The 26,678-nt window shown below is 41.2% G+C and overlaps 1 protein-coding gene and 1 long non-coding RNA gene across 7 annotated transcripts in view; one reads left to right on the top strand and one right to left on the bottom strand.

Annotated features, from left to right (window-relative positions):
- LOC142138609 (uncharacterized) overlaps positions 1-26,678 on the top strand; it is a 115,945-nt gene that overhangs the window by 44,404 nt on the left and 44,863 nt on the right. For 5 of the 6 annotated variants that reach the window (XR_012688061.1, XM_075195410.1, XM_075195408.1 and 2 more), the window contains 6 exons: positions 6,144-6,233; positions 6,377-6,438; positions 10,859-10,882; positions 14,215-14,238; positions 17,248-17,271; positions 19,937-19,960. Coding sequence is in view for 5 of the 6 variants with exons in the window: in XM_075195408.1 (XP_075051509.1) it covers positions 6,144-6,233; positions 6,377-6,438; positions 10,859-10,882; positions 14,215-14,238; positions 17,248-17,271; positions 19,937-19,960 (248 nt within the window). In the remaining variant the exon portion in view is untranslated. The remainder of the gene's footprint in view (positions 1-6,143; positions 6,234-6,376; positions 6,439-10,858; positions 10,883-14,214; positions 14,239-17,247; positions 17,272-19,936; positions 19,961-26,678) is intronic. The other variant, XM_075195409.1, reaches the window with a different exon arrangement.
- Positions 19,386-26,678, bottom strand: part of LOC142138610 (uncharacterized) — a 63,656-nt gene continuing 56,363 nt past the window's right edge. The window contains exons 2-3 of the long non-coding RNA XR_012688062.1: positions 21,809-21,872; positions 19,386-20,080 (exon numbers count right to left, since the gene is read on the bottom strand). This is a non-coding gene — a long non-coding RNA (uncharacterized LOC142138610). The remainder of the gene's footprint in view (positions 20,081-21,808; positions 21,873-26,678) is intronic.

Raw genomic sequence — 26,678 nt, 5'->3', positions numbered from 1 at the left:
AGAGTTCACTCCCCGAGTCAACCAAGGCCAGAACAAGGTTTTGGTTGATTAGCACAGTCACCCGGAACAAACAATGACTTCCTGATGTGGGACTCATGGTAAAACAGCTTGGAAATGCAGGTCCAATATGTGCTACAGAACAGTCCATGGGTTCCTGTAGTTTAGGACACTCTGCCTTAAAGTGGCCTGGCTCACCACATTCAAAACACTTCAGATTAAACAGCTTTGCACCTGGCCCTCTGTCCGTAGCAGTTTTGCCATTGGGCCCTGTGGCAATGATTGTCAAACCTGGCTTTTGGCGTGGCAGCGGCTTTGGCACAAATGCAGGTTCTTTAGTCATTTGCTGTAGCGCACAAAACCTTTCTACCACGGTGGCAAGCTCTTCATAAGTTTGTGGGTCTGATTGCAGAACCCACCTTTGCAAATCGCGGTTCAGCCCCCGGATGCAGTGATCTATCGCCAGAACTTCAATAATCCAAGAAGGCGAATTTTCCTCAGGCTGCAGCCATTTCTTTAAAGTTTTAGAAAGCTCAGCCACTTGCGCGCTGACCGGTTTTTCTTTATCATAGCGCCATTGGTGATAGCGCTGGGCTCAGCCTGGCCCGGAAACTCCAATGCGAGCCAATATCTCAGACTTTAGACACAGATAATCAGAGGCCCGTTCCTCATCTAGATCCATATAAGCTCGCTGAGCTCCACCAGTCAGATATGGCGCCAGTCTCTCAGCCCAATCTTTAGGAGGCCATTTTGCCCTTTTTGCAAGTCTCTCGAAAGACACCAGGGGGTAAATGTATTAAACTGAGTTTTTGCCGGCGGGTTTGAAAAGTGGAGATGTTGCCTATAGCAACCAATCAGATTCTAGCTATCATTTTGTAGACAACTCCGCTGCCTTGGGGTCACTCTTGACTCCTCTATCTCTCTTGCCCCCCACATTCAATCCCTCGCCCAAGCCTGTCGCTTCCAACTCCGCAACATTGCCCACATCCATCCCTTCCTCTCTCAGGAAGCCACCAAAACTATCATACATGCACTCATCATCTCCCGCCTTGATTACTGCAACATCCTCCTTACTGGCCTCCCCCACTCCCACCCCTCCGCTCTATACTCAATGCGGCTGCAAGACTCATCTTCCTTTCACGCCGCTCCTCCTCTGCCTCCCCTCTCTGCCTTGCCTTACACTGGCTCCCTTTCCCCTACAGAATCCTTTTCAAACTCCTTACCACCACGTACAAGGCTCTCTCTCAGTCTACGGCCCCTTACATCTCTAACCTCATCTCCATTCACACTCCTGCCCGCTCCCTACGCTCAGCTAATGACCGCCGCCTCTCCTCCACTCTTATCACCACTTCCCACTCCAGCAGGGCCTTCTTCCCTCTTGTCTCCACACCTGTTCTTCTACTCCGCCTCTACTGCATTGACCTAACTGGAGTTTCTGAAGCATTGGTATTTTTGTTTATTGTTCTGTACTGTTATACCCTGTATAGTCTACTGTTTGCTTTGTGTATGGCGCTGCGGAAATCTTGTGGCGCCTAACAAATAAATGATAATAATAATAATAATAATAATGCACTATATAAATGATAGCTAGAACCTGATTAGTTTTTCAAACCCGCCCGAAAACTCTCAGCTTGATACATTTACCCCCAGATATGCTTCTACGTCATCAGCTGGTGACATTTTCTGGAGAACAAGACCAGGTGGTTCATTTCTGTCATGCCTCACCTGGCTTAACTCTTCTCTTAAGAGCCTTGTGTTTTCCACCTGTGCCTCGGCGACTTGTAGCATCTGAGCTTGCTGCTGTTGCTGCGCAGCGGCCACATTCACGAGAGTTCTCAGTACTTCCTCCATGTTGACGTCTGCGCGGGTTGGGTAGCGGAAACTTGCTTCCCCGAGCATCCCACTCCTGACACCACTTGTGGCAAGAGCTCGCTACTGCAGAAGCACACGCGTACAACTTCTTCCTTTTTATGGTTCTTTATTGTCAGGATGGTAATAATGTTTTGACACCGTATACTTGCACAGCAATTATGGAGACCCTCAACGCTTACTATACATAGTCCAGCTCCCTATCCAGATCAGCCAGCTAGCCCAGCGTTGATCTCCCTGAACAATGAAACAAGCAGGGTTTTATACCTGACACTCCTCCCACAGGCCTAGCTTGATGGACAGGAGACACACCCACCTTCTCTTTAAAAGGAAACGCCCATCCCTGGCTCTGTTTAGACTATCAGACCCACCCTGTCTGTTTGCTGAGAGAAAGCAGCTTTTAAATCATGTAAGTAAACCAATTTTAAACTACACATATGTTTTTACCTGGTTTAATCTCCACCTAGGTACATAACTGTGCCAATGTTTTACTCTACTTCCCTGATTTCTCTGCATATTGCCAGCTAAATGCCTCCTTTTGTTACAATATATATATATATATATATATATATTAGTGCCATTCTGGTGACATATTCTTGTTTCTGAAGTCCATTGCCCCACTTGAGCTTTTATTACTTTCCCACCCCACCAATGTGCACATGTAACTTTGCCTGATGTATTCACATGATGTAATATATTTGTGTTCTTGTGCTGTTTCAGCTCTGTTTTGTATTGTGATACATTCTAGACTTTTAAATGTGATGTTGTTTTTAGACTAAAACCTTGTATTATTAGTAAGTCAATTTTAGATTTAATTTATTTTGATTTTTCTCATTTTAGTTGCTTCAATCATTTATCCCTGAATGTTTGTACAGTATATAGGTTTGGAAAAAAGACAGAATCTTGACCTATATAGCACTCCAGGTGTAGAGTAAATAATCAATTAATACTAATATTTTATTGGTATGCATTAAAAAGGATATGTATAAGTATACAACCTATATTTAAAAAAGCGAAGTATTAAAAATAATAGTGTTGAAAAGAGTAGAATTAAAATTAGTTATAACCCGTGGTGGAGCCAATCATTGGAATACTAATGGTAGGGAAAGAACTGCCAAATATAGGTCCCTTTCACATGTATATACAGGATAGATAAGATATGCAATGGCCAAGAAATGTAAACCAGGTTATAGAGTCTTATAGTGTGGTAATAGTATTGCTTTCACCAGATACTATTCCTGTTGTATCTATGTGGACTCTAAGTGGCAGCAAAACGTGGGATTCTTCCCTACAATATTACTCCACTGGAGAGTATCTCTTTGCTTTAAAATGTATCTAAATCGTAAACATATTTAGTGCCTGATTTGCTAGGTGTTCCCAGACAGACAAGTCATATGTGGGGTGGCCTTCTTTGTTTATGAGCCGTGTTATATCTCCTGTTCTCAATCAGATATATGTATTCCCTCGTAACATATGGTAATAGTTTCAAGGAGATCACTCATTCGTGCAGTCCTAATAATATAGCTTAGGGCTGCGCAAGGTGTAGTCAAAGTTTATTACAGTATCGATTGAAAAAAGACCACTCATGCACATATTCAGTTTGTTTTATCTTATTTAGCTGTCTGCATTGATGTCTCCATATAGTTTGCTTTATTAGCATATACTCAGAGATTCCATTATCCTTTTAACTCGGAGAACACCAAAGTTACCCATATTATTGCCTTGTCAGTCTTGAAATGGTTATTACTTTTGTAACACACGTGTATACTTATAAACAGAGAATTCACCCTGACAGTACAACGGCAGAGCGCCGTGGTTGATATTATTATATACTTGTAGGCAAAGGGATTCTCCCTAGTAATGGATTGTTTAGTGCAGCGACAAGACGCCACATTTGTTCAGCGGCAAAACGCCGTACTTAATATTATTGTGTAGTTATAAGCAAAGAGATTCCCCCTAACAGTGGATGGTTAGATGCAGCGGCACAACGCCACGATTGGCCCCGCCCACTTCCGGGTTTGACGTCACCTAATGTTAAGAGTGAGGTTGGTTGTTATCTAGTGCGGAGCGGTTTCTCCCTTTTCCCCCATTTTCCCTGCTCTTCCTTTTTGAGATTACATGTTTGTACAGTATCAGTATCATCTGCTGTTTATGTTCACTCTGGTCATTAAGAGCATGGCTCCAGTAGGGAGTTGGTAGGCATCATAATCATCATCATTTACTGTGACAAAACGAGTGTGATATGTGGATTATAGCAAATACTTTTTATAGCCCATGCTTTGTTCCCTAGCTCACCAGACTACAACTGCATTGTCCAATAACATGTGGCTAAGGGGACATTGTAGTTCAGTGTACATATGTATATTGTGTATTATATATTGATGACTTGCACTAATATTATTCATTGTCCTTAAACGGAAGCCAGGAGGGTTATGGGTAAAGATCAGGTGGTGTCCAGGATACAGGTGAGAGGGCTGGAGCTGCATTCATTCTCCCCCCTCCTGCCTCTACAGGAAGCATGGAACAGCTGGGGACCCTGTGACATCACAAAGTAGTGTAAGAGGTTAATTTTAGGAGGTGCTCACTTCTACCTTATCCTTGGAAGTAGGGGAAGCCAATTAGCATCAATTGTTCTCCTTAGGACTAGTCCAGACGTGCTGTCTGCATCCCAGCAGGGGGCTTTTGTGAAAGGACATCTCATCTTCACTGCCCTGTCCAAACCCCCTAGTCCTGCACTGAACAATGGTTAAGAAGAATAGACCCAGGGGTTTGCCCAGGGAGGGGAAAGACTGTGGAAATTAGACCTGGGATATAAGGAACGACTCCAGGGGGGAAGGGTGTTCATTCTGGGATTTCATTCATGAAGGTGCAAGATCTAGCTTTTGAGTTGTCGTTCTCTAAGTAGAGTCTATATATGCAGCTGAGAGAAATCCATGGGTCGTGAAGTCTGGACAGCAAGTGACTATAATTCCTGAAGCTATTGGGGTAAGGAACAGATAATGTGCTAAACCTGCCTGGCATTTATTTACTGTGTGTACATAAGATTCTAGTGTTGTTTGTATGACAATAAATATACTGTTGTATGTTTATAACTGCATTTTGCCTGAGTGACCATATGAATCCTAGAAGGTGCTGGGTAGACTTCCCTGGCATAGGAAGGCACCCGTGGGTAGCCAGCCAGCGTGAAGTGGGTTTCATTGGGCCAGATACACCCGGTATCTTCACATTTACCTACATAGCGCCAATTCTACAGCGCTATACAGAAAATATTTGTCATTCACATCAGTCCCTGCCCCATTGGAGCTTACAATAGGCAATTTTTTATGTTTTATACCTCTTTATCTATCATGTTTTACGTGTTAATAGTTCATGATAAGAGTGTAAAAAATAAAATATGTTTGCATTTTGGTGCATTTTTATTTTTTGTTACTAACCTGTTCCCCCATGGAGATTAAAAGGTCCACTGCTCCTTTGGGTTTTCCATACTTTTTCTTACATTTTGAATGCATAAAAACATGATGATAAAAACATTAAGAAATAAAACAAATTATTGTTTTAACCCTTGAGTTATGTGGATTTTTTCATTCATTCAATATTTACAATATACTAGCATGGCTAAAGAATTCTAGTTTTAGATAACTATTTATTTCAATCTAGTAGTAGATGATAGGTTTGAAAGGGATAATATAAAAAAAGACATATATAGTATTGAAGTACATTTTTTTCCATTGCACCGATTTAAGATCACTTATAACACAGAAATTGTACTGCAAAAGCAGTGGTGGGAAATGTAATCTATGGATGTTAATTGCAGTGTCTACCGGGTATTTGCATATTGCCTTACAATAACATTACTGGACTGAAAAAATAAAAAAATAGCTATCTACCTTCAGATGAGTTTAGTTACTTGGCTCGTCCTCGTGCAACATTTAGTAAATGTATTATCCTTCTGTGCTTTTCAGCCATATATTATAGCATTATATGATTTTGTTTTGGTTGCTCTTGGACACACCTACGCTCTGCAGCATTATCTACAATTAAATCCAGAGCAGCTTTGTGTTGTATTCCAGTGAAACAAAAAAAAAACATACATAAGAATATACATACATGGATAAGAAAAAAAAACATACATACTGTACATACATACAAAAAAACAGCACAGAGAAGCCAGAAAGAAAATTCATTGAAATATATGCAATAGGGAATGTATAATCCAGAACAACTTTTACTCTGCTAAATACTTGGACCAAATGTGTAAATGCTATTCTGTTTTGCAGGCTGTCTATTTATGTGGATTGGGATTTCTCTAGTTGTTGGTGCAGAGGAAGGAGCTACTACTACTACTACTGCTGCAGCGGTTATAGCAGGTACTATATAATTCTCATATATACTCTGCATGCCATGTATGGCATACTCTGACAACACTGCTAGAGGTGATTATAATACAATTCAACTTTATCTTTAATACAATAAATGAGCTGTTTACAAACTGTTTTTTATTCTTATTAAGATGTGGCAACAACGACTGCTACAATGAAGCCAACTACTACGCAGGATCCTGGTAAACAAATAGTAAGTGTCCAGATGACTATGTTAAAGCCAACAACCAGTCAGATATTATGCAAATGTAGTGGTTTGCAATGGGTTTATTTTCGACAAGGGTTGGTCCAACCATCAGCACAATAGCTACTAACACCGTTGCTGTCTTCATAAGCCGAGAGCTCTTTGGGTTCCAGTGATATAGTAAAGGGGGAGGGAACCCAAGTGGTGTAGCAAGCACTCTGCCCCCTTCCCTATTGATACAAAAGCATGTGTTGGCATGATGGCAATGGGTGTCTGGCAAATGTACAAGCAGTTTGCCTAAAGGTTTAGTAGCCCAGGCCTCCATCCAGCCACCTCCCTCTCCAAAATCTCTGGACAGTATATAAAACAGGTTAGGGGGACTATTAGTTACACCGGTACATATACCAAACCAACACTTCCAAAAAGTTTAAATAAATGTCTTTTTTTGTTTTTTTTAACAAATGTCACCATAGTATGCGAAATGTATATCTTTATTTTTTTCAACTGTTTGGCAGAGCTGGTTTGTTGTGTATATACCACATTTCCCCCCATAACCCCACCACCTTGACCTGTAATTCCACCCTCCCCCCTCAACTTCTCTCTAATTCATCTTCCCTCCCATCATCCCACCCACCATCTTTCTTCATCACCCCCAACCATGTTATTCATCACCCCCACCATCATCTCTCTTCATTCCCCGCTACTTCTCATACATACACAGTAGAAGCGGCTGGTAGAGGAGTACCTGATCACAACTCGAGTAAAGTAATTGGTAAGCTGGTGATGAGGTCACCACAGGACCACGATCACACCCTATCTGTGTCTGGACGTTGCAGCATCATGTAATGCAGGAACCTCAGCTCCTCCTGTGTAAGGTAAGAGAAGTTGCAGGGAGAGCAGAACAGCATGCCCCGTGATGCCAGATTTTACACTGTTACACACCACTTTCCCCTAGGCCTGTCAATGAGGAGCAATGGGCTATATTACTAGGATAGGGTGTGGATTCTCAGTGTGGAAATTAAAACACAGACTGATGCTGTATACATGCTCAGTTCTGAATCATAATAACAGTTGAGCAGGAAATAGATTGTGGCTTGTGGCCTATACAGCGTTCAATGGGACAGCTAGTGTCAGGATCATCATGGGACCTCCATGATAAACAGAGCACCCACCTGACTGCAGCATATACATATGAGTGGAGGGGGTTATATCTACAGGGAATGTCTACTTTCAGTCCACAAGTAATTTTTTCCAAACTCCTCTGTTTTACAAGTATTTTGTAACAAATATATCTTCGTCTTCAGAGCATTATATGAGATTTATTTATTTTTTTACTCTATTAAAAAAATTTTTAACCACTATATCAAGCAAAAGCAAAGTTAACTTTTTTATTAGTTAGTAATATGTCAGTAATATCAGGCATGCATGAGGATTGTGGCTAATGATATACAGTTAGTGTAATAATTAGTGCACTCTTTTAACATGGTTGGGAATCGAACTCATGACCCCAGTGCTGTGAGGCAGAAGTGCTAACCACTTAGCCACCGTGCTGCCCTGAATTCAAAACTGCTAGGGTATTTAAACTTCACTCTGACACCCAGTTAGTGACAGAGCAACTTGTAGGCTTCCTGGCTTCATTCTCTTTGTGGATCCCTTGTGCTACATGGTTCCTTGCTTGACTCCTGTATACCAGTGCTGCGTGTCTGACTACCGACCCGGCTTGTTGACTATCCGCTGCTGACTCCTTGTGTACAAGACTCGACTTTCCAGACTTAGAACTCTGTCTTCTGATTTTGCCCTTCGCCGCCCGATCGTGTACCGAACCAGAATCACCGCCACTCCGAGACCGCCTGCTGATTCTGTACCTCGCCTACCGATTATGTACCAGATCCAGCTTGTCTGACTTTGAGAATCCTACTCCACTGCCTACTACTACATCCATTCTCCTTCTATATACCGGGGTTTCTCCTCCGATAGGGCTACATCTTGGGGCAGGCCAGTGAACCGCAACCTGCAAGCTCTCGGCAGCCAAGTCCATCCTGCCTTGCGGAGGTTCTTGGTGAACACCGGAGAGCTCCTTTAACTCCGCACCTGTGGTCGGCCAGCACCAACCTAGATTATCACCAGATCCTACCATCTGCATTACAGATGATTATAAGATTACAGAATGAAGGAAAGCCGTTGGGGAGGAATGTTGAGAAGAGGTGGAATTCTGATTGGGAGGAATGCTTAAGTAACCCCCTGTCCCTTAGTATATAGTTGAAATGCATTAATTAACCCAAATTCAGAACACATTATAGTGCATGTTGATAAAGCAGTCTTAACACTCTTAGATGTTCTCTTGATATGCAATATGCACACAGTCTCCTTTAAAGGTATGGTATTTAGTTATGTAATATTGAAACTATGTCCTATAGAAGCAGTTAGGTAAAATGATCTGAGGAATTAGTTCCATTATATAATATAGGACTATTCACATAATTCCATAATTAAAATCTTAATATATATGAGATCAAAGCTCTGTGTCCCACTGGACATTGATAATCAGACACTTTATTGAGCTACATAAATAAGAAAAAAATAATGTGAGATTGGGTGATTCAGTAAAGTGCTTCTGTGTCTGGATAACCATAATACAACATACTTGCCAACCTTCCCGGAATGTCCAGGAGACTCCCGAAATTCAGGTCAGTCTCACGGATTCCTGGGAGAGCAGACAAGTCTACCGCATCTGCCTTCCCAAAATGACGCGATTTAGGGTGAATCGCTGCATTTTTGCCCCGCCCTCCGCAACAAAACGGCAGTTCCGTTGCGGGGGCGGGCCCAAAGTGATGTGTTTGGCTGCACCCCGCCCCCTCCCGCCCTCCAATCACGCCCCTCTCCCGAACAGAACTTGCCGAAAGTAGGTAAGTGTGTAATACAATCAAAGATCAATTTGGATAGATTATTTCACTGTTGTGTCTGACATCACATGTCTGACAACCCTCCTTCTCAAAGGGATGAATGGTTAGTTACTGTTGCTAATTGTTTGTTTTGGAACTCATGGAAAGAGGCACAACATCAGGTCAAAGTCAAATTACACTACTCAGCAAATTTTCAAATATCCTCTGCATCTGGCATGTGAATATGTGTTTTCACCTGATTTAGGGATGCTGAATTCATTGGCAAAAATCTATAATGTCACATTTATTAGATACACACAAATAACAAAAGCGGTAATAGCTATATCTGAAAAATGTAAGAAGTGAAAATTTAATTTTATCTCTATAGAATTTAAATATTCTTTTTGCATTCATCGTAAAATACTAATAAAACTACAGAAACTATTAAAACTGCAGAAACTAAACTTCAGAAAATCATAACAATCCAAATTAGCCATAATGTAATTGTTAATAAAAGAAAATGTAAAGTCACTTTGCTTCAAGGAAATATTATGTTGACACTATCCATCTGTACAGAGTCTCATTGGTCTCTCTAAACAGGAACCAGCAGTAGTCTCCCGTCATTCCAGGGTCCCAGCGTCCTCGTAGCGATGCTCCCTTATCAGAATATCTTGGTGAAAACATTCCTCCTGTTCATCACTTACAATAAGTTTACACTTTCATAAGTTTCTTTCATGTCCACTGTATAGGCCAGAGGCACTGAAAGGAGTTTCTCCCCACTATGGAGTAATACTGCTTTCAGACTAGTCTTCGTGGAATGAATAAACAGTCGACAATCACTAGTATTGTGCTGAACACCAAACTCAATAATTAAACTGTTAACATCAGCACACACACACATTAACGAAGGGAGTCTTGCCTTCCGCTTTGAAATACTTTACTTTTCAAATTTACATTTTTCAAAATATCTCAAAAACACTACGTGATATCAAATTTCTGAAGGGAAATTTGGATCCTACACACACAATTACATGAAAATTGATATATATCCTGTCAGATGCAAAATGGCTGCAGAGTAGTGTTATAAACTATATGTAAGTTAGTAGAGAAGAGAATATGAGTGAATTAAAACGGATAATTTAGGCAAATATCCGAATCAAATTCTAACAATCTAAAAGTTACATCATACAAGCAGGATCTCTGAGTAATACAATTTGAATGCACTTTCATGGTACTACTTACATATATGTGTAAGCCATTCATCACCTAAAAGTGCTTCTGCTAAATGGATGGCCCTAATTCTGATCAATGAGAGTAATAGCTGCAGGACTATTGGCCTTAAATTGCACAGAACTACTTTCCTGAATGAACACCTTAGTAGAAGGAAGGGATTAGCGTATCTAAGTGACACTTGTCTACATGAGCCCTAATAAATAATATTTAAGGCATTAATTCTGCCCTTATGTCACATAGTCCTCTAAGTCCCTGCTCTATGTTTTATTTGTTTCCACAACTGTAACAATAATGGTATTTGTCTTCCCTTTTAGGATACCGCTGCTGGCACTACTTTGGTAAGAACTCTCCTCCTTATAGTTTCCTCTGAGTTCTCCTTCATCTGAGATCACTCTGGCCAGCACCATCCAGAGATGGTATTAATAAACGGAGGACAGCAGCAGTATATGTACCGCTGCAGCCTTGTTAAAAAAAGGTTTCCCAACACTTTGCATGGGGAAGCCCATCGGAGGCTCCCCAATGTAGGCTGTCACTGGCAATAGCTACAACTGGCCCGGGGCTTTTTTAAATAGGGTGAATCCCTAAAACCGATGAAAACTCTCACTTTCGCTGGATTTTTTATTTTTCAACATTTAAGAAATAGACCCCTAAGATATGTTAGGATCTTTGTTCATTTGATCATGGTACCACCTATCTAATACAACAGAAACATGTATATCCTCTACAAATATGTCTAAATATTTGAATAAATAATGAAATTACAATGACCCAACAATTAGTTTATAGAAATATATAATTATAAGCAGTGTAATATAAGAGGGGTCATATCAAAGCTGAATTGTAAGCCATATTTAAATCTTAAAAACAGAAGCAGGAGGGGATAGGAAAGGGGGGAGGGGAGTTAATAGAGGAGAGACAATGGGTGAACTAAAATGAATAATTTAGATAGATATCAGAGTCACATTCTAGCCATTTAAAAAGTTACATCATACTAGCAGTGTCTGAGTATTGCTTTGTTAATTTGTTTTCATGGTATTACCTACCTATACATGTGAGCCATCCACCACTGAAAAGATGTTTTGCTAAAAGTATGTTCCTGATTTTGATCAATGACAGTAACTAATAACTACAGCTTTAATGAGCAGAAATTGAACAGAACTGTTTTTCTTTATGAAAGTCTTAGTAGAAGGAAGGGCTAGTATGTCTAATTGACAGTTGTCTACATGAGCCTTAATAAGTAATATATAAGGCATTCATTTTGCCATTATATCAAACATTCCTCTAAGTCCTTGCTCTATGTTTTATTTGTTCAACAACTGTAGCAATAATGATTTTTGTTTTCCTTTGTAAGAAGTCACTGCTGCCACTACTTCTGTAGGTACTCTCCTTCTAGCGTGAAAGAGTGAGGTCACTGTCTCTTATTAATACAGTCTCTATAAATCTATCAGGATCTCTGTTTATTTGCACATGGTACCACCTATATTACCAAAATAGGACTGTTAAGATCCCATGTTTACACCTTAATTGCGCACTTCATATTCTTTTCCTGGATACATTTGTTACATAACCACACGCTTTTACACTTTCCCTCTTATGATACATCTTCTTCAGTCCTTTAAACCTAATCTACTGTATCTCACAGAGCTCTATATATAATATCTCCTGTATCAAGACATTATAAATTTATATTCACAAAGTATATATATATATATATATATATATATATATATAAAATAGAATGTTTACTTGTACAATAATTTAATAAAAATCATTTTCAATAACAAATATACACACAGCACATATAATATAATTTCAACACAGATAACGATCTGTGCGTACGTACAACTTCTTATATTATTCATTTCTTGCTAATTGTGTATATCTTAATCATGTGGGTGTGTCTGCGTGCGTTTGTGCGTGTGTGTGTGTGTGTGTGTGTGTGTGTGTGTGTGTATCTCAGAATTCATTCCCATTCCCATGTTGGCTACATTATCTACACCTTACATATAGTGCAGCACTATCCATAAATCCTAATTGCACTCAATATATTGTGAAAAGTGTGCAAACATATGGCCCCTTACACAGGTTTTCTGAAGCACTTTGACGTTTATTTTACTTGTCAGGATGGAAAAACATTCTTGGTAGTGTCTTCAGCAAACAAATGAAACTTTCACAGCAATAAACATAATCCAATAGCCCTAAACTCTGGCTATAACATTTAGGTCCATAACTGGTCACTGGCCACTTTTTTGCACCAGTCTCCCACACACAGATTAAACTCAGTTTCTCTCTGCACCTTTAGGCTGTGGTTTCCCAGGGAGACCACCACTCTTTCTTAGGCTGGGTACACACTACTGTGTTTTCAGCTAATTATAGGGCCAATCAGACAATATGTGGCTCAAACACCAGTGTCCACAAACTGTCATTGGCAGTGGGACTGCTTTGCTACAGCTTACTGGGAACAAGAGGATAAACAAGATCCCCAGCGGAACGGCAGCTCCCCTCTCATCAGATGTACTGCTCCCTTTAACCTCATCAGAGGTCTGTCTCCTCCTCTGCCAGAGCACCGGTACTAGAAACTTACATGAATCTCACAAAATGAATGTTCAATAAACTTCATGACATGCGATCCCCGGAACACTGATTTTGTGACCTGCCCAATTGCAAAGATACGTTTCTCTAGAATTGTTAGGAAAGTCTGCTTTAATAATTAAAATGCACTTTTAAACTTTATGCCTGATATAAACCAAGTTAAAGGATATTCACTGTTTTATTGTTAGTTTTTTTTTTAATGTACGTTACAATTTAAGAGCTCTATCTTATGAACAAAGTTTCCGGATATAAATAATTAATACTTTTTAGAACTTCAGAAATAAATTACTTTATTTGTGCTCGCAAGGTCAGCAATGATGAATTATACACGTCTTATTTTATACTCTCACAGAGAGGGGGGAGAGAGAGGGTAAGGTAATCAAGTATGGATAGAAGATTAGGTGGATGGCTTGTAGGTTTTGAAAAAAAGATGAGTTTTGAGTGCCCGTTTGAAGGAGCCTAAATTACGGGACAGTCAGATGGAGTGAGGGTGGTCGTTCAAATGAAGAGGGGCAGCCGGGAGAAGTCTTGGATTCTGGAGTGGGATGAGGTGATCAGGGTGGAGGAGAGGTTAAATTTAAACCCATAATTAAATCTTAAAAAGAGGAGAGGGAAGGGGAAGGAAAGACGAGTAAGTTCGTAGATGAGAGAATAGGGGTGACATAAAGGGAATAATTTCGATAGATATCAGAGTCACAGTCCAACAGCCGAAAAGTTACATCATACTAGCAGTGGGTCTGATTAATGCATTGTTAATGCGCTTCCATAGTACTACTTACAGTGATATATGTGTAAGCCATTCACCACTTAAAAGTACCTATGCTTAATGCATGGTTCTAATTCTGATCAATGAGAGTAATAACTACAGCCCCAATAGGCGAAAATTGAACAGAACTGTTTGAGCACTTTAGTAGATAAAGAACTAGCATGTATAATGGACACTAGTCTACATGAGCTTTAATACGTAATATATAAGGTATTCATTTTGCCATTATGTCACATAGTCCTCTAAGTCCTTGCTCTATGTTTTATTTCTTTCCACAACTGTAACAATAATAGTATTTGTCTTCCCTTTTAGGAAGCCGCTGCTGCCACTACTTCGGTAAGTACTCTGCTCCTCATAGTTTCCTCTGTGTTCTCCTTCATGTGAGGTCACTGTCTCTATTAACACAGTCTCTCTAAGGTCTATCAGGATCTCTGGTCATTTTAGCATGATACCACCTACATTACTAATACAGGCAAAATCAAATTTTAACAACACAAATATATTTATTTATTTAAAATAATTTGCATATCAGATTTGTCAACATGATTATTGAAAATATCTCATATGCAATCCTGAGGCCCTAATGGTCCCCGGCAGCATTTGGCGCCATCACTCAAACAGGTCACACCTTGCAATAAGCCATCTCTTTACCATTTATAGCACATATTAAGTAAGAATCTGTGCCCCACTGAGACACTTTATCCAGAAGCTTGAGTATTATCAGTGCCTCTGGAGCCAGTGAAGCCAGCAGATGTCTGTGGCACTACATATGTCATCATGCTTAACCTGGCACCTGTTTGCTACTATTCATTTAATAATTAAAGCTTATTTTAATTTGTTAAGGGCCACTTATGGACAACCTCTTGTTTATGTACTTAGTCCGCCCCCCCCCCCCCCCATTAAGCAATTTGGGGGTTCCCTGTTCTAGGACCCCACTGTTACTTGCAGCCGGCACCTGATCTGCCACGTTTCTATGCTGGCAGCATCTGCAGCTTGCTCAGCTACATGACCTGCAGAATGAAGTGCTCTATTCAGTGCTATTTATTACATGATGAAGGGTAAAGTCACACATATGCATCTGGGAAATGGGAACCTGGTACCTGATATCATTGAGAATTTACAAATATATCTGGGTGGGGGAATGGGGTTATATAAACCTAAGGGGAGAAAAGAAGGCTGTCAAAATAATGAATTGTCAAAGATGCATTTCATATATCTAATCAAACAGTAACATGAAGATACTTAAATATATATATATATATACATATATATATATATATTTATATATATATATATATATATATATATAGAAAGAAACTACAATGAACATACAATTATTTTATAGAAATATATAAAATGAAATCAGTATAATACGAGAGGGGGTCAGATTGTGGTTAAATGTAAACCCATATTTAAATGTTAAAAATAAGAGAGGGAAGGGGATGGAAAGACAAGGGAAGTTAGTAGAGGGCAGCACAGTGGCTAAGTGTAGCACTTCCTCCCACACTCCAAAAAAACATACTGGTAAGTTAATTGGCTGATAACAAATTGACCCTAGTCTGTGTGTCTCTCTGTGTGTGTGTGTGTGTGTGTGTGTGTGTGTGTTAGCGAATTTAGACTGTAAGCCCCAATAGGGCAGGGACTGATGTGAGTGAATTCTCTGTACAGTGCTGCAGAATTAGTGGCACTGTAAAAATAAATGCTAATAATAATATAGGTGAAAATAGGGGTGAAATAAAATAAATAATTTAGATAGATATCAGAGTCACATTCTAACAGCCTAAAAAGTTCCATCATATGTATAAGCCATTCACCACTTAAAAGTGCTTCTGCTTAATAGGTGGTCCTTATTCTGATCAATTAGAGTAACAACTATAGCCCTAATAGGTGCAAATTGAACAGAAATGTTTTCTTATATGAGCGCTTTAGTAGAAGGAAGGACTAGCATGTATAATGGAAACTCATCTACATGAGTCTTAATAAGTAATATACACTGTATGGACAAAAGTATTCGGATGCTTGACCATTACACCAACAGAAGTTGTAATTACATTATTTTCAAATACATATACTTTAATATGGAGTTGGTCCCCCTTTTGCAGTGATAACGGCTTCCACTCTCCTTGCAAGGCTTTCCAGAAGATGTTTGAGTGTTTCGGTGGGAATTTGTGCCCATTCATTATTTACATCATTTATGAGGTCAGGCGCTGATTTTGGAGGAGAAGGCCTGGCTCGCAATCTCAATTCCAGTTAATCCCAAAAGTGTTCAATGGAGTTGAGGTCAGGGCTCTGTGCGGGCCACTCAAGTTCTTCCATACCTAACTCATCAATCCATGTTTCTGTAGTCCTTGCTTTGTGCGCTGGGGCACAGTCATGTTAGAAAGAAAAAGGGCCTTCCCCAAACTGTTGCCACAAAGTTGGAAGCACCTAGCATTGTCCAAACTGACTTGGTATGCTGAAGCATTAAGATTGCCCTTTACTGGAGATACGGAGCCTAGCCCAAACCATGAAAACAGCCCCATACCATTACACCTCCTCCACCAAACTTCACAGTTGGCAAAATGGAGTCAGGCAGGTAATGTTCTCCAGGCATCCACCAAACCCAGACTCGCCCACCTGATTGCCAAACAGAGAAGCGTGATTCGATACTTCACAAAACACGTTTCCACTGCTCCACAGTCCAGTGTCGGTGTGCTTTACACCACTCCATCCTTCGCTTGGCATTGCTCTCGGTGTTGTGAGGCTTGCATGCAGCTACTAGGCCATGGAAACCCATTCCATTAAGCTCCAGCCGCACAGTTTTTTGTGCTTACATTAATGAAGTTATGAACTCTTCAGCTATGGAATCAGCAGAGCGTTGGAGACTTTTACGCACCATTCGTCTTAACAGTCGTTGACCCCGCTCTGTGATTTTGCGTGGTCTTCCGCTTCGTGGTTGAGTTGCTGCTGTTCCTAAACGCTTCCACTTTCTAATAATATCACTTACAGTTAACTGTGGAATATCCAGCAGGGATGAAATGTTTACAAACAGTCTTATTGCAAAGGTGGCATCCTATCACAATACCACACTTAATGTCGCTCAGCTCTTCAGAACGACCCATTTTGTATCACAAATGTTTGAAAATGCAGACTGCATAGCTAGGTGCTTGATTTTATACACCTCTGACAACGGGTCTGATTGAAACACCTCAATTCAATAATAAACAGGTGTGGTCAAATACTTTTGTCCATATAGTGTATAAGGCATTAATTCTCCCCTTATGTCAAATAATTCTCTAAGACCATGCTCTATGTTTTATTTGTTTCCACAACTGTAACAAAACTTACATTTGTCTTTCCTTTTAGAATGTCTCTGCTGCAAACACTTCGGTAAGTACTCTCCTTAGTAGTAGTTTCTGTGTTCTCCTTCATGTGAGGTCACTGTCTTTATTAATACAGTCTGTCTAAGGTCTATCAGGATCTCTGTTCATTTTATCATGATACCACCTACATTACCAATACAGGCAAAATCAATTGTATCAACACAAATATATCTATTTTTTTTAAATAACTTATATGTAAGATTCATCAACATGAGTATTGAAAATGTCTCATATGCAGTCCTGAGGCCGTAATGGTCCCCGGCGGCATTTGGGGCCATCTCTCAAATCACATCCTTACCAAACAGGTCACATCTTGCAATAAGCCATCTCTTTACCATTTATAGCACATATTAATTAAGAGTCTGTGTCCCACTGAGCACTTGTTTTATCCAGAAGCTTGAGTATTATCAGTGCCTTTGGAGCCAGTGAAGCCAGCAGATCACTGTGGCACTATATATATGTCATCATGCCTAACCTGGCACCTGTTCGCTACTATTCATTTAATAATTAGAGCTTCTTTTAATTTGTTATGGGCCACCTATGGACAACCCTTTTGTTTATGTACTTGCCCCCCATGAAGCAATTTGGGGGTTCCCTCTTCTAGGACCCCCACTGTTACTTGCAGCCGGCTCCTAATCTGCCACGTTTCTATGCTGGCAGCATCTGCAGCTTGCTCAGCTACATGACTTGCCGAGTGAAGTGCTATATTCTGTGCTATTTATTACATGATGAAGGGTAAAGTCACACATATGCTTCTGGGAAATGAGAACCTGGTACCTGATATCAATGAGAATTATACAAATAAACCTGGATGGGTGAATGGGGTTATATAGAACTGAGGGGAGAAAAGAAGGCTGTCAAAATAATGAATTGTCAAAGATGCATTTCATATATCTAATAAAACAGTAACATGAAGATACTTTAACAAAATAATAAAATATTTAAATAAATAATAAAATTACAATGACCAGACAATTATTTTATAGAAATATATAAAATGAAAACAATATAATATGAGAGGGGTCACATTGTGGTTAAATTATAACCCATATTTAATTCTTAAAAAGAAGAGCGTGAAGGAGATAGAAAGACAAAGGAAGTTAGTAGAGGAGTAAATAGGGGTGAAATAAGATGGATAATTTAGATAGATATCAGAGTCACATTCTAACAGCCTAAAAAGTTCCATCATATGTATAAGCCATTCACCACTTAAAAGTGCTTCTGCTGAATGGGTGGTCCTAATTCTGATCAATGAGAGTAATAACTATAGCCCTAATGGGCGCAAATTGAACAGAACTGTTTTACAATATGAGCGCCTTAGTAGAAGGAAAGACTAGCATATATCATGGACACTCATCTGCACGAGTCTTAATAAGTAATATACACTCTATGGATAAAAGTATTTGCACACTTGACCATTACACCAACAGGGACTGTAATGACATTATTTTCAAATACATATACTTTAATATGGAGTTGGTCTCCCTTTTGTAGCGATAACAGCTTCCACTCTTCTTAGAAGGCTTTCCACAAGATGCTGGAGTGTTTCTGTGGGAATTTGTGTTCATTCATTCTTACAGCATTTATGAGGTTAGGCACTGATGTTGGAGGAGAAGGCCTGGCTCGCAATCTTAATTCCAGTTCATCCCAAAAGTGTTTAATGGAGTTGAGGTCAGGGCTCTGTACAGGGCATTCAAGTTCTTTCACACTAAACTCATCAATCCATGTTTCTGTAGTCCTTGCTTTGTGCACTGGGGCACAGTCATGTTGGAAAAGAAAAAGGCCTTCCCCATACTGTTGCCACAAAGTTGGAAGCGCATAGCATTGTCCAAAATGACTTGGTGTGCTGAAGCATTAAGATTGCCCTTCACTGGAGATAAGAGATCTCGCCCAAACCATGAAAACAGCCCCATACCATTATTCCTCCTCCACCAAACTTCACAGTTGGCATAATGCAGTCAGGCAGGTAACGTTCTACCGGCATCCGCCAAAACCAGACTCGCCCATCTGACTGCCAAACAGAGAAGTGTGATTCGTCACTTCACTTGGCATTGCTCTTGGTGATGTGAGGCTTGCATGCAGCTACTCGGCCATAGACACCCATTCCATTAAGCTCTCGCCACACAGTTTTTTGTGCTTACATTAATGACATTTGGAATTCTTCAGCTATGGAATCAGCAGAGCATTGGCGACTTTTAAGCACCATGCGCCTTAACAGTCGTTGATCCTGCTCTGTAAATGTACGTGTTCTTTCGCTTCATAGTTGAGTTGCTGCTGTTCCTAAACGCTTCCAGTTTGTAATAATATCACTTACACTTGACTGTGGAATATCCAGCAGGGATGAAATTTCACAAACTGTCTTATTGCAAAGGTGGCATCCTATCACAATACCACACTTAAAGTCGCTCAGCTCTTCAGAACGACCCATTTTGTATCACAAATGTTTGCAAATGGAGACTGCATAGTTAGGTGTTTGATTTTATACACCTCTGACAATGGGTCTGATTGAAACACCTCAATTCAATAATAAACAGGTGTGGCCAAATACTTTTGTCCATATAGTGTATAAGGCATTAATTCTCCCCTTATGTCAAATAATTCTCTAAGACCATGCTCTATGTTTTATTTGTTTCCACAACTGTAACAAAACTTACATTTGTCTTTCCTTTTAGAATGTCGCTGCTGCAAATACTTCGGTAAGTACTCTCCTTAGTAGTAGTTTTCTCTGTGTTCTCGTTCATGTGAGGTCACTGTCTCTATTAATACAGTCTGTCTAAGGTCTATCAGGATCTCTGTTCATTTGAGCATGATACCACCTACATTACCAATACAGGCAAAATCAATTGTAACAACACAAACATATCTATTTTTTTTACGTAACTTGCATGTAAGATTAATCAACATGATTATTGAAAATATCTCACATGCAGTCCTGAGGCCCTAATGGTCCCCGGCAGCATTTGGCGCCATCACTCAAATCACATCCTTACCAAACAGGTCACACCTTGCAATAAACCATCTCTTTACCATTTATAGCACATATTAATTAAGAGTCTGTGCCCCACTGAGCACTTGTTTTATCCAGAAGCTTGAGTATTATCAGTGCCTTTGAAGCCAGCAGATATTTGTGGCACTATATATATGTCATCATGCCTAACCTGGTACCTGTTCGCTACTATTCATTTAATAATTAAAACTTCTTTTAATTTGTTAAGGGCCACCTATGGACAACCCTCTTGTTTATGAACTTGCCCCTCATGAAGCAATTTGGGGGTTCCCTGTTCTAGGACCCCCACTGTTACTTGCAGCCGACACCTGATCTTCCACGTTTCTATGCTGGCAGCATCTGCAGCTTGCTCAGCTAAATGACTTGCAGAATAAAGTGCTCTATTCAGTGCTATTTATTACATGATGAAGGGTAAAGTCACACATATGCTTCTGGGAAATGGGAACCTGGTACCTGATATCATTGAGAATTATACAAATAAACCAGGGTGGGGGAATGGGGTTATATAGAACTGAGGGGAGAAAAGAAGGCTGTCAAAATAATGAATTGTCAAAGATGCATTTCATATATCTAATAAAACAGTAACATGAAGATACTTTAACAAAATAATAAAATATTTAAATAAATAATAAAATTACAATGACCAGACAATTATTTTATAGAAATATATAAAATGAAAACAATATAATATGAGAGGGGTCACATTGTGGTTAAATGATAACCCATATTTAAATCTTAAAAAGAAGAGCGTGAAGGAGATAGAAAGACAAAGGAAGTTAGTAGAGGAGTAAATAGGGGTGAAATAAGATGGATAATTTAGATAGATATCAGAGTCACATTCTAACAGCCTAAAAAGTTCCATCATATGTATAAGCCATTCACCACTTAAAAGTGCTTCAGCTTAATGGGTGGTCCTAATTCTGATCAATGGAATAACAACTATAGCCCTAATGGGCGCAAATTGAACAGAACTATATGAGCGCCTTAGTAGAAGGAAAGACTAGCATATATCATGTACACTCATCTGCACGCGTCTTAATAAGTAATATACACTCTATGGATAAAAGTATTCCGACACTTGACCATTACACCAACAGGAATTGTAGTGACATTGCGCATGATTCATTCAGGATCTTAAATGAAGAGGATTCTTATTTCAGTCTCCTGGATAAAACCATGTTACATTGCAAGGGGTGTAAATGAGTGTTCTGTTTTGCACATAAGTTAAATACTGCTTGTTTTTCATGTAGCACACAAATATCAACTTTAAATTTCAGTGTACAAATAAGCTATCAAGTATTTGTGTGCTACATGAAAAAACAGGCAGTATTTAACTTATGTGCAAAACAGAACACTCATTTACACCCAGGGCCGGATTAAGGGTTCTGGCCGCCCTAGGCTAATACGGCCACAGCGCCCCCGCCCCCCCCCCCCCTCCCCACCGCATATATAGGTGTATAGGAACACTCCTGTATATGAATGTTCAGGTATATTCTGCAGCATTCAAATTTAGACAGATTGTGCCATTGTCTCTTACCTGTTCTTGCTCTTCTCTCTTGCAAATTTGTTATCCTCTCGCTGGCTTCTGGAAAGTTGGCGTCCTGTTTTGAAAAAGCAAAAATTTATTATAATGCAAAATGTTAACAAACCCTGAATGATTAGGCCCTTTTGTTAAACAAAACACTCCATTATGGCCAGCAAAAAGTACCCCATTGTACAGGCATATATAAGCAATATCTGAATATTTGTGGTCAATCAAATACAAACCTCTACCAGCCCCATCTCACTAATATTTAGTATTCTAGTGATTGCTGAGACCACAGAGAGCATCTGTCACGGTTCTTACGAGGAGACTCAGCAGATGTAGTGAAACCAAGAGATGCGAACAGTTTGGCACTACTCCAACAGGGCGCGCAGTCTAACGAGGAGACGGTGTTCACCAGGAACCGCCGCAAAGCGGTATGGACTTAGCTGCGTCTACCTCGCAGGTCGCGGTCCCTACTAGAGCACTGTACGAAAGTCCCTGGGAAGACTACAGGCAGTAGTACCGTAGGAAGGATGATCAATACAATAAGTAATGGCAATGAAGATAATGCAGATCGGTGTAACTCTGTAAACCACTATGTGGTGTAAAGTTCAGGAGAATGAGCGTCAGCTCTAAAGGCAAATGTAGAGGAGTAGTCCGGAGATGAGCGTCAGCTCTGCAGGCCACTATGTGGCGGAGAGTTCAGTGGAGTGAGCGTCAGCTCTGCAGACCACTATGTGGTGTAAGGTTCAGGAGAATGAGCGTCAGCTCTGAAGACAAATGTAGAGGAGATGTCTGGAGATGAGCGTCAGCTCTGCAGGCCACTGTGTGGCAGAGAGTTCCATAGAGCGAGCGTCAGCTCTGCAGGCCACTATGTGGCGGAGAGTTTGGTAGAGTGAGCGTCAGCTCTGCAGACCACTATGTGGTAAAAGTTCAGGAGAATGAGCGTCAGCTCTGAAGACAAATGTAGAGGAGATGTCTGGAGATGAGCGTCAGCTCTGCAGGCCACTATGTGGCGGAGAGTTCCGTAGAGTGAGCGTCAGCTCTGCAGACCACTATGTGGCGGAGAGTTTGGTAGAGTGAGCGTCAGCTCTGCAGTCCAGAATGGAGGTAAATAACTGGAAAGTAACAGGAAGCCACTTCAATCACCAGGAGGTAACACAAAGAACAGGCACTGAAGATAGAGAGGAGGTGCCTTTTAAACTTGCCACCAGGGAGAAGGGCCAATCAGCAGAGAGCAGGGGAATTAGAGTAATCGCCGGGTCTGCGCATGCGCAGACCCGAATCCAAGATGGCGGCGCCCAGCGGGGAAGCGGAGCGCCGATGAGAGGTAAGTCTGCCGGGTGTCAGGTGCGCTGCCTGAACACCCGGCGTGTGATAGTACCCCCCCCCTTTAAAGACGGGCACTGCACGTCTACTGCAAGGTTTCAAAGGAAACTTCTTGTGGAATTTATCCAGCAGGTAGGGAGCGTGGATGTCGGAGGCACGAACCCAAGAGCGTTCTTCGGGGCCGAAGCCCTTCCAATCAACCAGGTATTTCAAGCCGCCTTTACAATTTTTCGAGTCCAAGATTTGTTTGAGTTCGAACTCCTCCTCTTGATGGACTCCAGGAGTGGTGGAAGGAGCTACCGAAGTAAATCGATTAATCTTCAGAGGTTTTAATAAAGACACATGGAAAGAGCTAACAATGCGAAGAGATGCTGGTAATCGTAAATTAAAGCAGACTGGGTTAATAACTTCAGAGATGCTGTATGGGCCAATAAATCGCGGAGCCAATTTCATGCAGGGGACTCTGAGGCGTATATTCTTGGTGGAGAGCCACACTCTATCACCAACCTTGAAGATGGGGAGAAATCTAGGTTTTTTTATCTGCGGCCAGTTTGTAGCGTGTAGAAGTTTTCATAAGGCAAGACCTTACTTGTCTCCAAATGGTGAGGAATTTGTTATATAGAGAATTGGCTGCAGGCACCTGGGTGGGTGGGAGGGACTCAAATTCAGGAAGGGACGGATGATGTCCATAGACCACTAAGAAAGGAGATTTAGAAGAGGACTCGTGGAAGGCATTATTGTGGGCAAACTACGCCCACGGTAGAAGATCAACCCAGTTGTCCTGGTTGGCAGAAGAGAACATCCACTCCGCCCACGGTAGAAGATCAACCCAGTTGTCCTGGTTGGCAGAAGAGAACATCCTGAGGTAAGTCTCCAGATCCTGGTTCACCCTTTCGGTCTGTCCATTGGATTGAGGATGATATCCAGATGATAAACTCAGTTTGATACCCAATAATTTGCAGAGGGATCTCCAAAATTTTGAAACGAATTGGACACCTCGATCGGAAACTATGTTGAGCGGACAACCATGTAGGCGGAATATCTCCTTGACAAAGTGGACCGCCAGGACTGGAGAGGATGGAAGACCCGGAAGTGCAGTGAAATGGGTCATTTTAGAAAATCGATCCACTACCACCCATATGACAGTGCAATTTTTACTAGGTGGTAGATCGGTAATAAAATCCATACTTATATGGGTCCATGGTTCACGAGGTATGGGCAATGGAAGTAGTAAGCCCGCAGGAGACTGATGTGTGGATTTGTTCTGAGAACAAACGTTACAGGAGGAGATGAAGTCCTTAACGTCCGTATGAAGACTGGGCCCCCAATAGTTCCTGGAGATTAATTCAATGGTTTTGCGGGAACCGGTATGTCCAGCGAAGACGGTGAAGTGATAATGTTTCAGCAGCTTGTGGCGAAGACTAGGGGAGACAAAACTTTTCCCAGGTGGAGGTTTAGAGGATTTGAGCTGAGTTGCTAAGACTAGGCATTTAGGGTCTAGAATGGGATGAACAGAATCCTCCTCTGTGCCTTCATGAGTGGGAAATGCACGAGAAAGAGCATCAGCTCTTTTATTCCTAATACCAGGTTTGAAAGTAATGCGAAGTTCGAAGCGAGAAAAGAATAATGACCAGCGTGCTTGTCTGGGATTCAAGCACTGAGCGGTTTGGAGGTAGAGTAAGTTTTTGTGGTCCGTGAAGATAGTCACTGGATGCAGTGCTCCCTCGAGAAGATATCGAGATTCAGCTAGTGCTGCTTTGATTGCCAACAACTCTTTATCTCCTATGGAGTAATTCTTCTCAGCCGGGAGGAATTTTCTAGAGAAAAAGGCACACGGATGGAATTGGGCCAGAGGAGATTTCTGTGAGAGAACAGCCCCGATGCCCACATTGGAGGCGTCAATCTCTAGAAAGAACGGAGAGGAGACATCCGGTTGTTGGAGAATAGGTGCAGAGACAAAAGCTTGTTTTAGGAAGTCAAAGGCCTCGACAGGAGCTGAAGACCACGATTTAGGGTTGGAACCCTTTCAAGTTAGAGCCACAATAGGTGCCACGATGGTAGAGTAGCCCTGGATGAAGCGCCTATAGTAGTTGGCGAATCCAAGGAATCGCTGAATAGGTTTCAGCCCAAGGGGAAGAGGCCATTCTAAAATTGCTTTGACTTTGTCTGGGTCCATTTGTAGCCCGGATCCGGATACGATGTAACCCAGGAATGGCATCTGAGGGAGCTCGAAGACACACTTCTCCAGTTTGCAAAAGAGTTGATGGTGTCGTAATCTGGAAAGAACCTCCTTCACATGCCTACGGTGCGAGGTGATGTCAGGAGAGAACACCAAGATATCATCTAGATATACCACGACACAGAGGTATAGTAGATCTCTAAATATCTCATTGATAAAACTCTGAAAGACGGCGGGGGCATTGCACAGACCAAAGGGCATTACAAGATATTCGTAATGCCCATCGCGGTTATTAAAAGCCGTCGTCTCCTGCTCTAATCCTGATGAGATTATATGCGCCCCGCAGATCTAGTTTGGTGAAGATCCTCGCTCCTTTGATACGATCAAACAGTTCGGTGATAAGCGGAATGGGGTATCGGTTTTTGACCGTAATGGCATTTAAACCACGGTAATCGATGCAAGGTCTTAACGATCCATCTTTTTTTTTAACAAAGAAAAACCCCGCTCCCGCCGGTGATGAGGAGGGTCTGATAAAGCCTCGGGATAGGTTTTCTTTAACATATTCTGACATGGAAGAGGTCTCGGGTATGGAGAGGGGGTACACTCGGCCCCGAGGAGGTATTTTACCCGGCTGCAGTTCGATAGGACAGTCCCAAGAGCGATGGGGTGGCAGATGCTCCGAGCGTACCTTGTCAAATATGTCTAAAAAGGAGTGATATTGTTTGGGCAGAACGGAGACCTTGGTATTGGAGGAAGTGGAAATGGAGCCAAGGGGTTGGACTCGAGTCAAACATTTCAGGAGACAAGTAGGACCCCAGGACAGAATCTGCGAGGTAGACCAGTCAAGTTGAGGAGAGTGCTGCTGGAGCCATGGTAGACCCAGGATGATGGGAGTAGTAGTAGATGGTAGCACGTGGAAGGTAATCACTTCACGATGTAAGGCTCCTATTTGGAGGACGATGGGTTCAGTCCGGGTTTTCACTGTACCATTGGCTATACGGGAGCCGTCGATGGCCGTAATAGAGACAGGAATTTCCAGCGGTACAGTTGGTATAGAAACCTGCGAAATTAAAGAGAAAGAGATAAAATTTCCGGCTGCTCCAGAGTCCAACATAGCAGAAGTGTGAACGGGACCACGCGAACCGTGAAGGGTAATAGGAAAGGAGCAGACATTAGAAATTCCAAATGAGGGAGAGGTTTTAGAAAGCTCTAATCTGACCTCTCCGGAGCAGGTTAGGGTCTGGCATTTCCCGACCTCTTGGGACAGACATTCAATAGATGATCCGGATCCGCACAATAAAGGCGCAACTTATTTCTTAGTCTTCTGTCACGTTCCTCTGGAGTTAATCGAGAGCGCCCAATTTGCATGGGTTC

This window comes from Mixophyes fleayi, chromosome 2 (assembly GCF_038048845.1).
Source record: "Mixophyes fleayi isolate aMixFle1 chromosome 2, aMixFle1.hap1, whole genome shotgun sequence".
Lineage (NCBI taxonomy): Eukaryota > Metazoa > Chordata > Amphibia > Anura > Limnodynastidae > Mixophyes > Mixophyes fleayi.
Note: the sequence above shows the minus strand (reverse complement) of the source record. Positions and strands in the feature narration are given on the sequence as shown.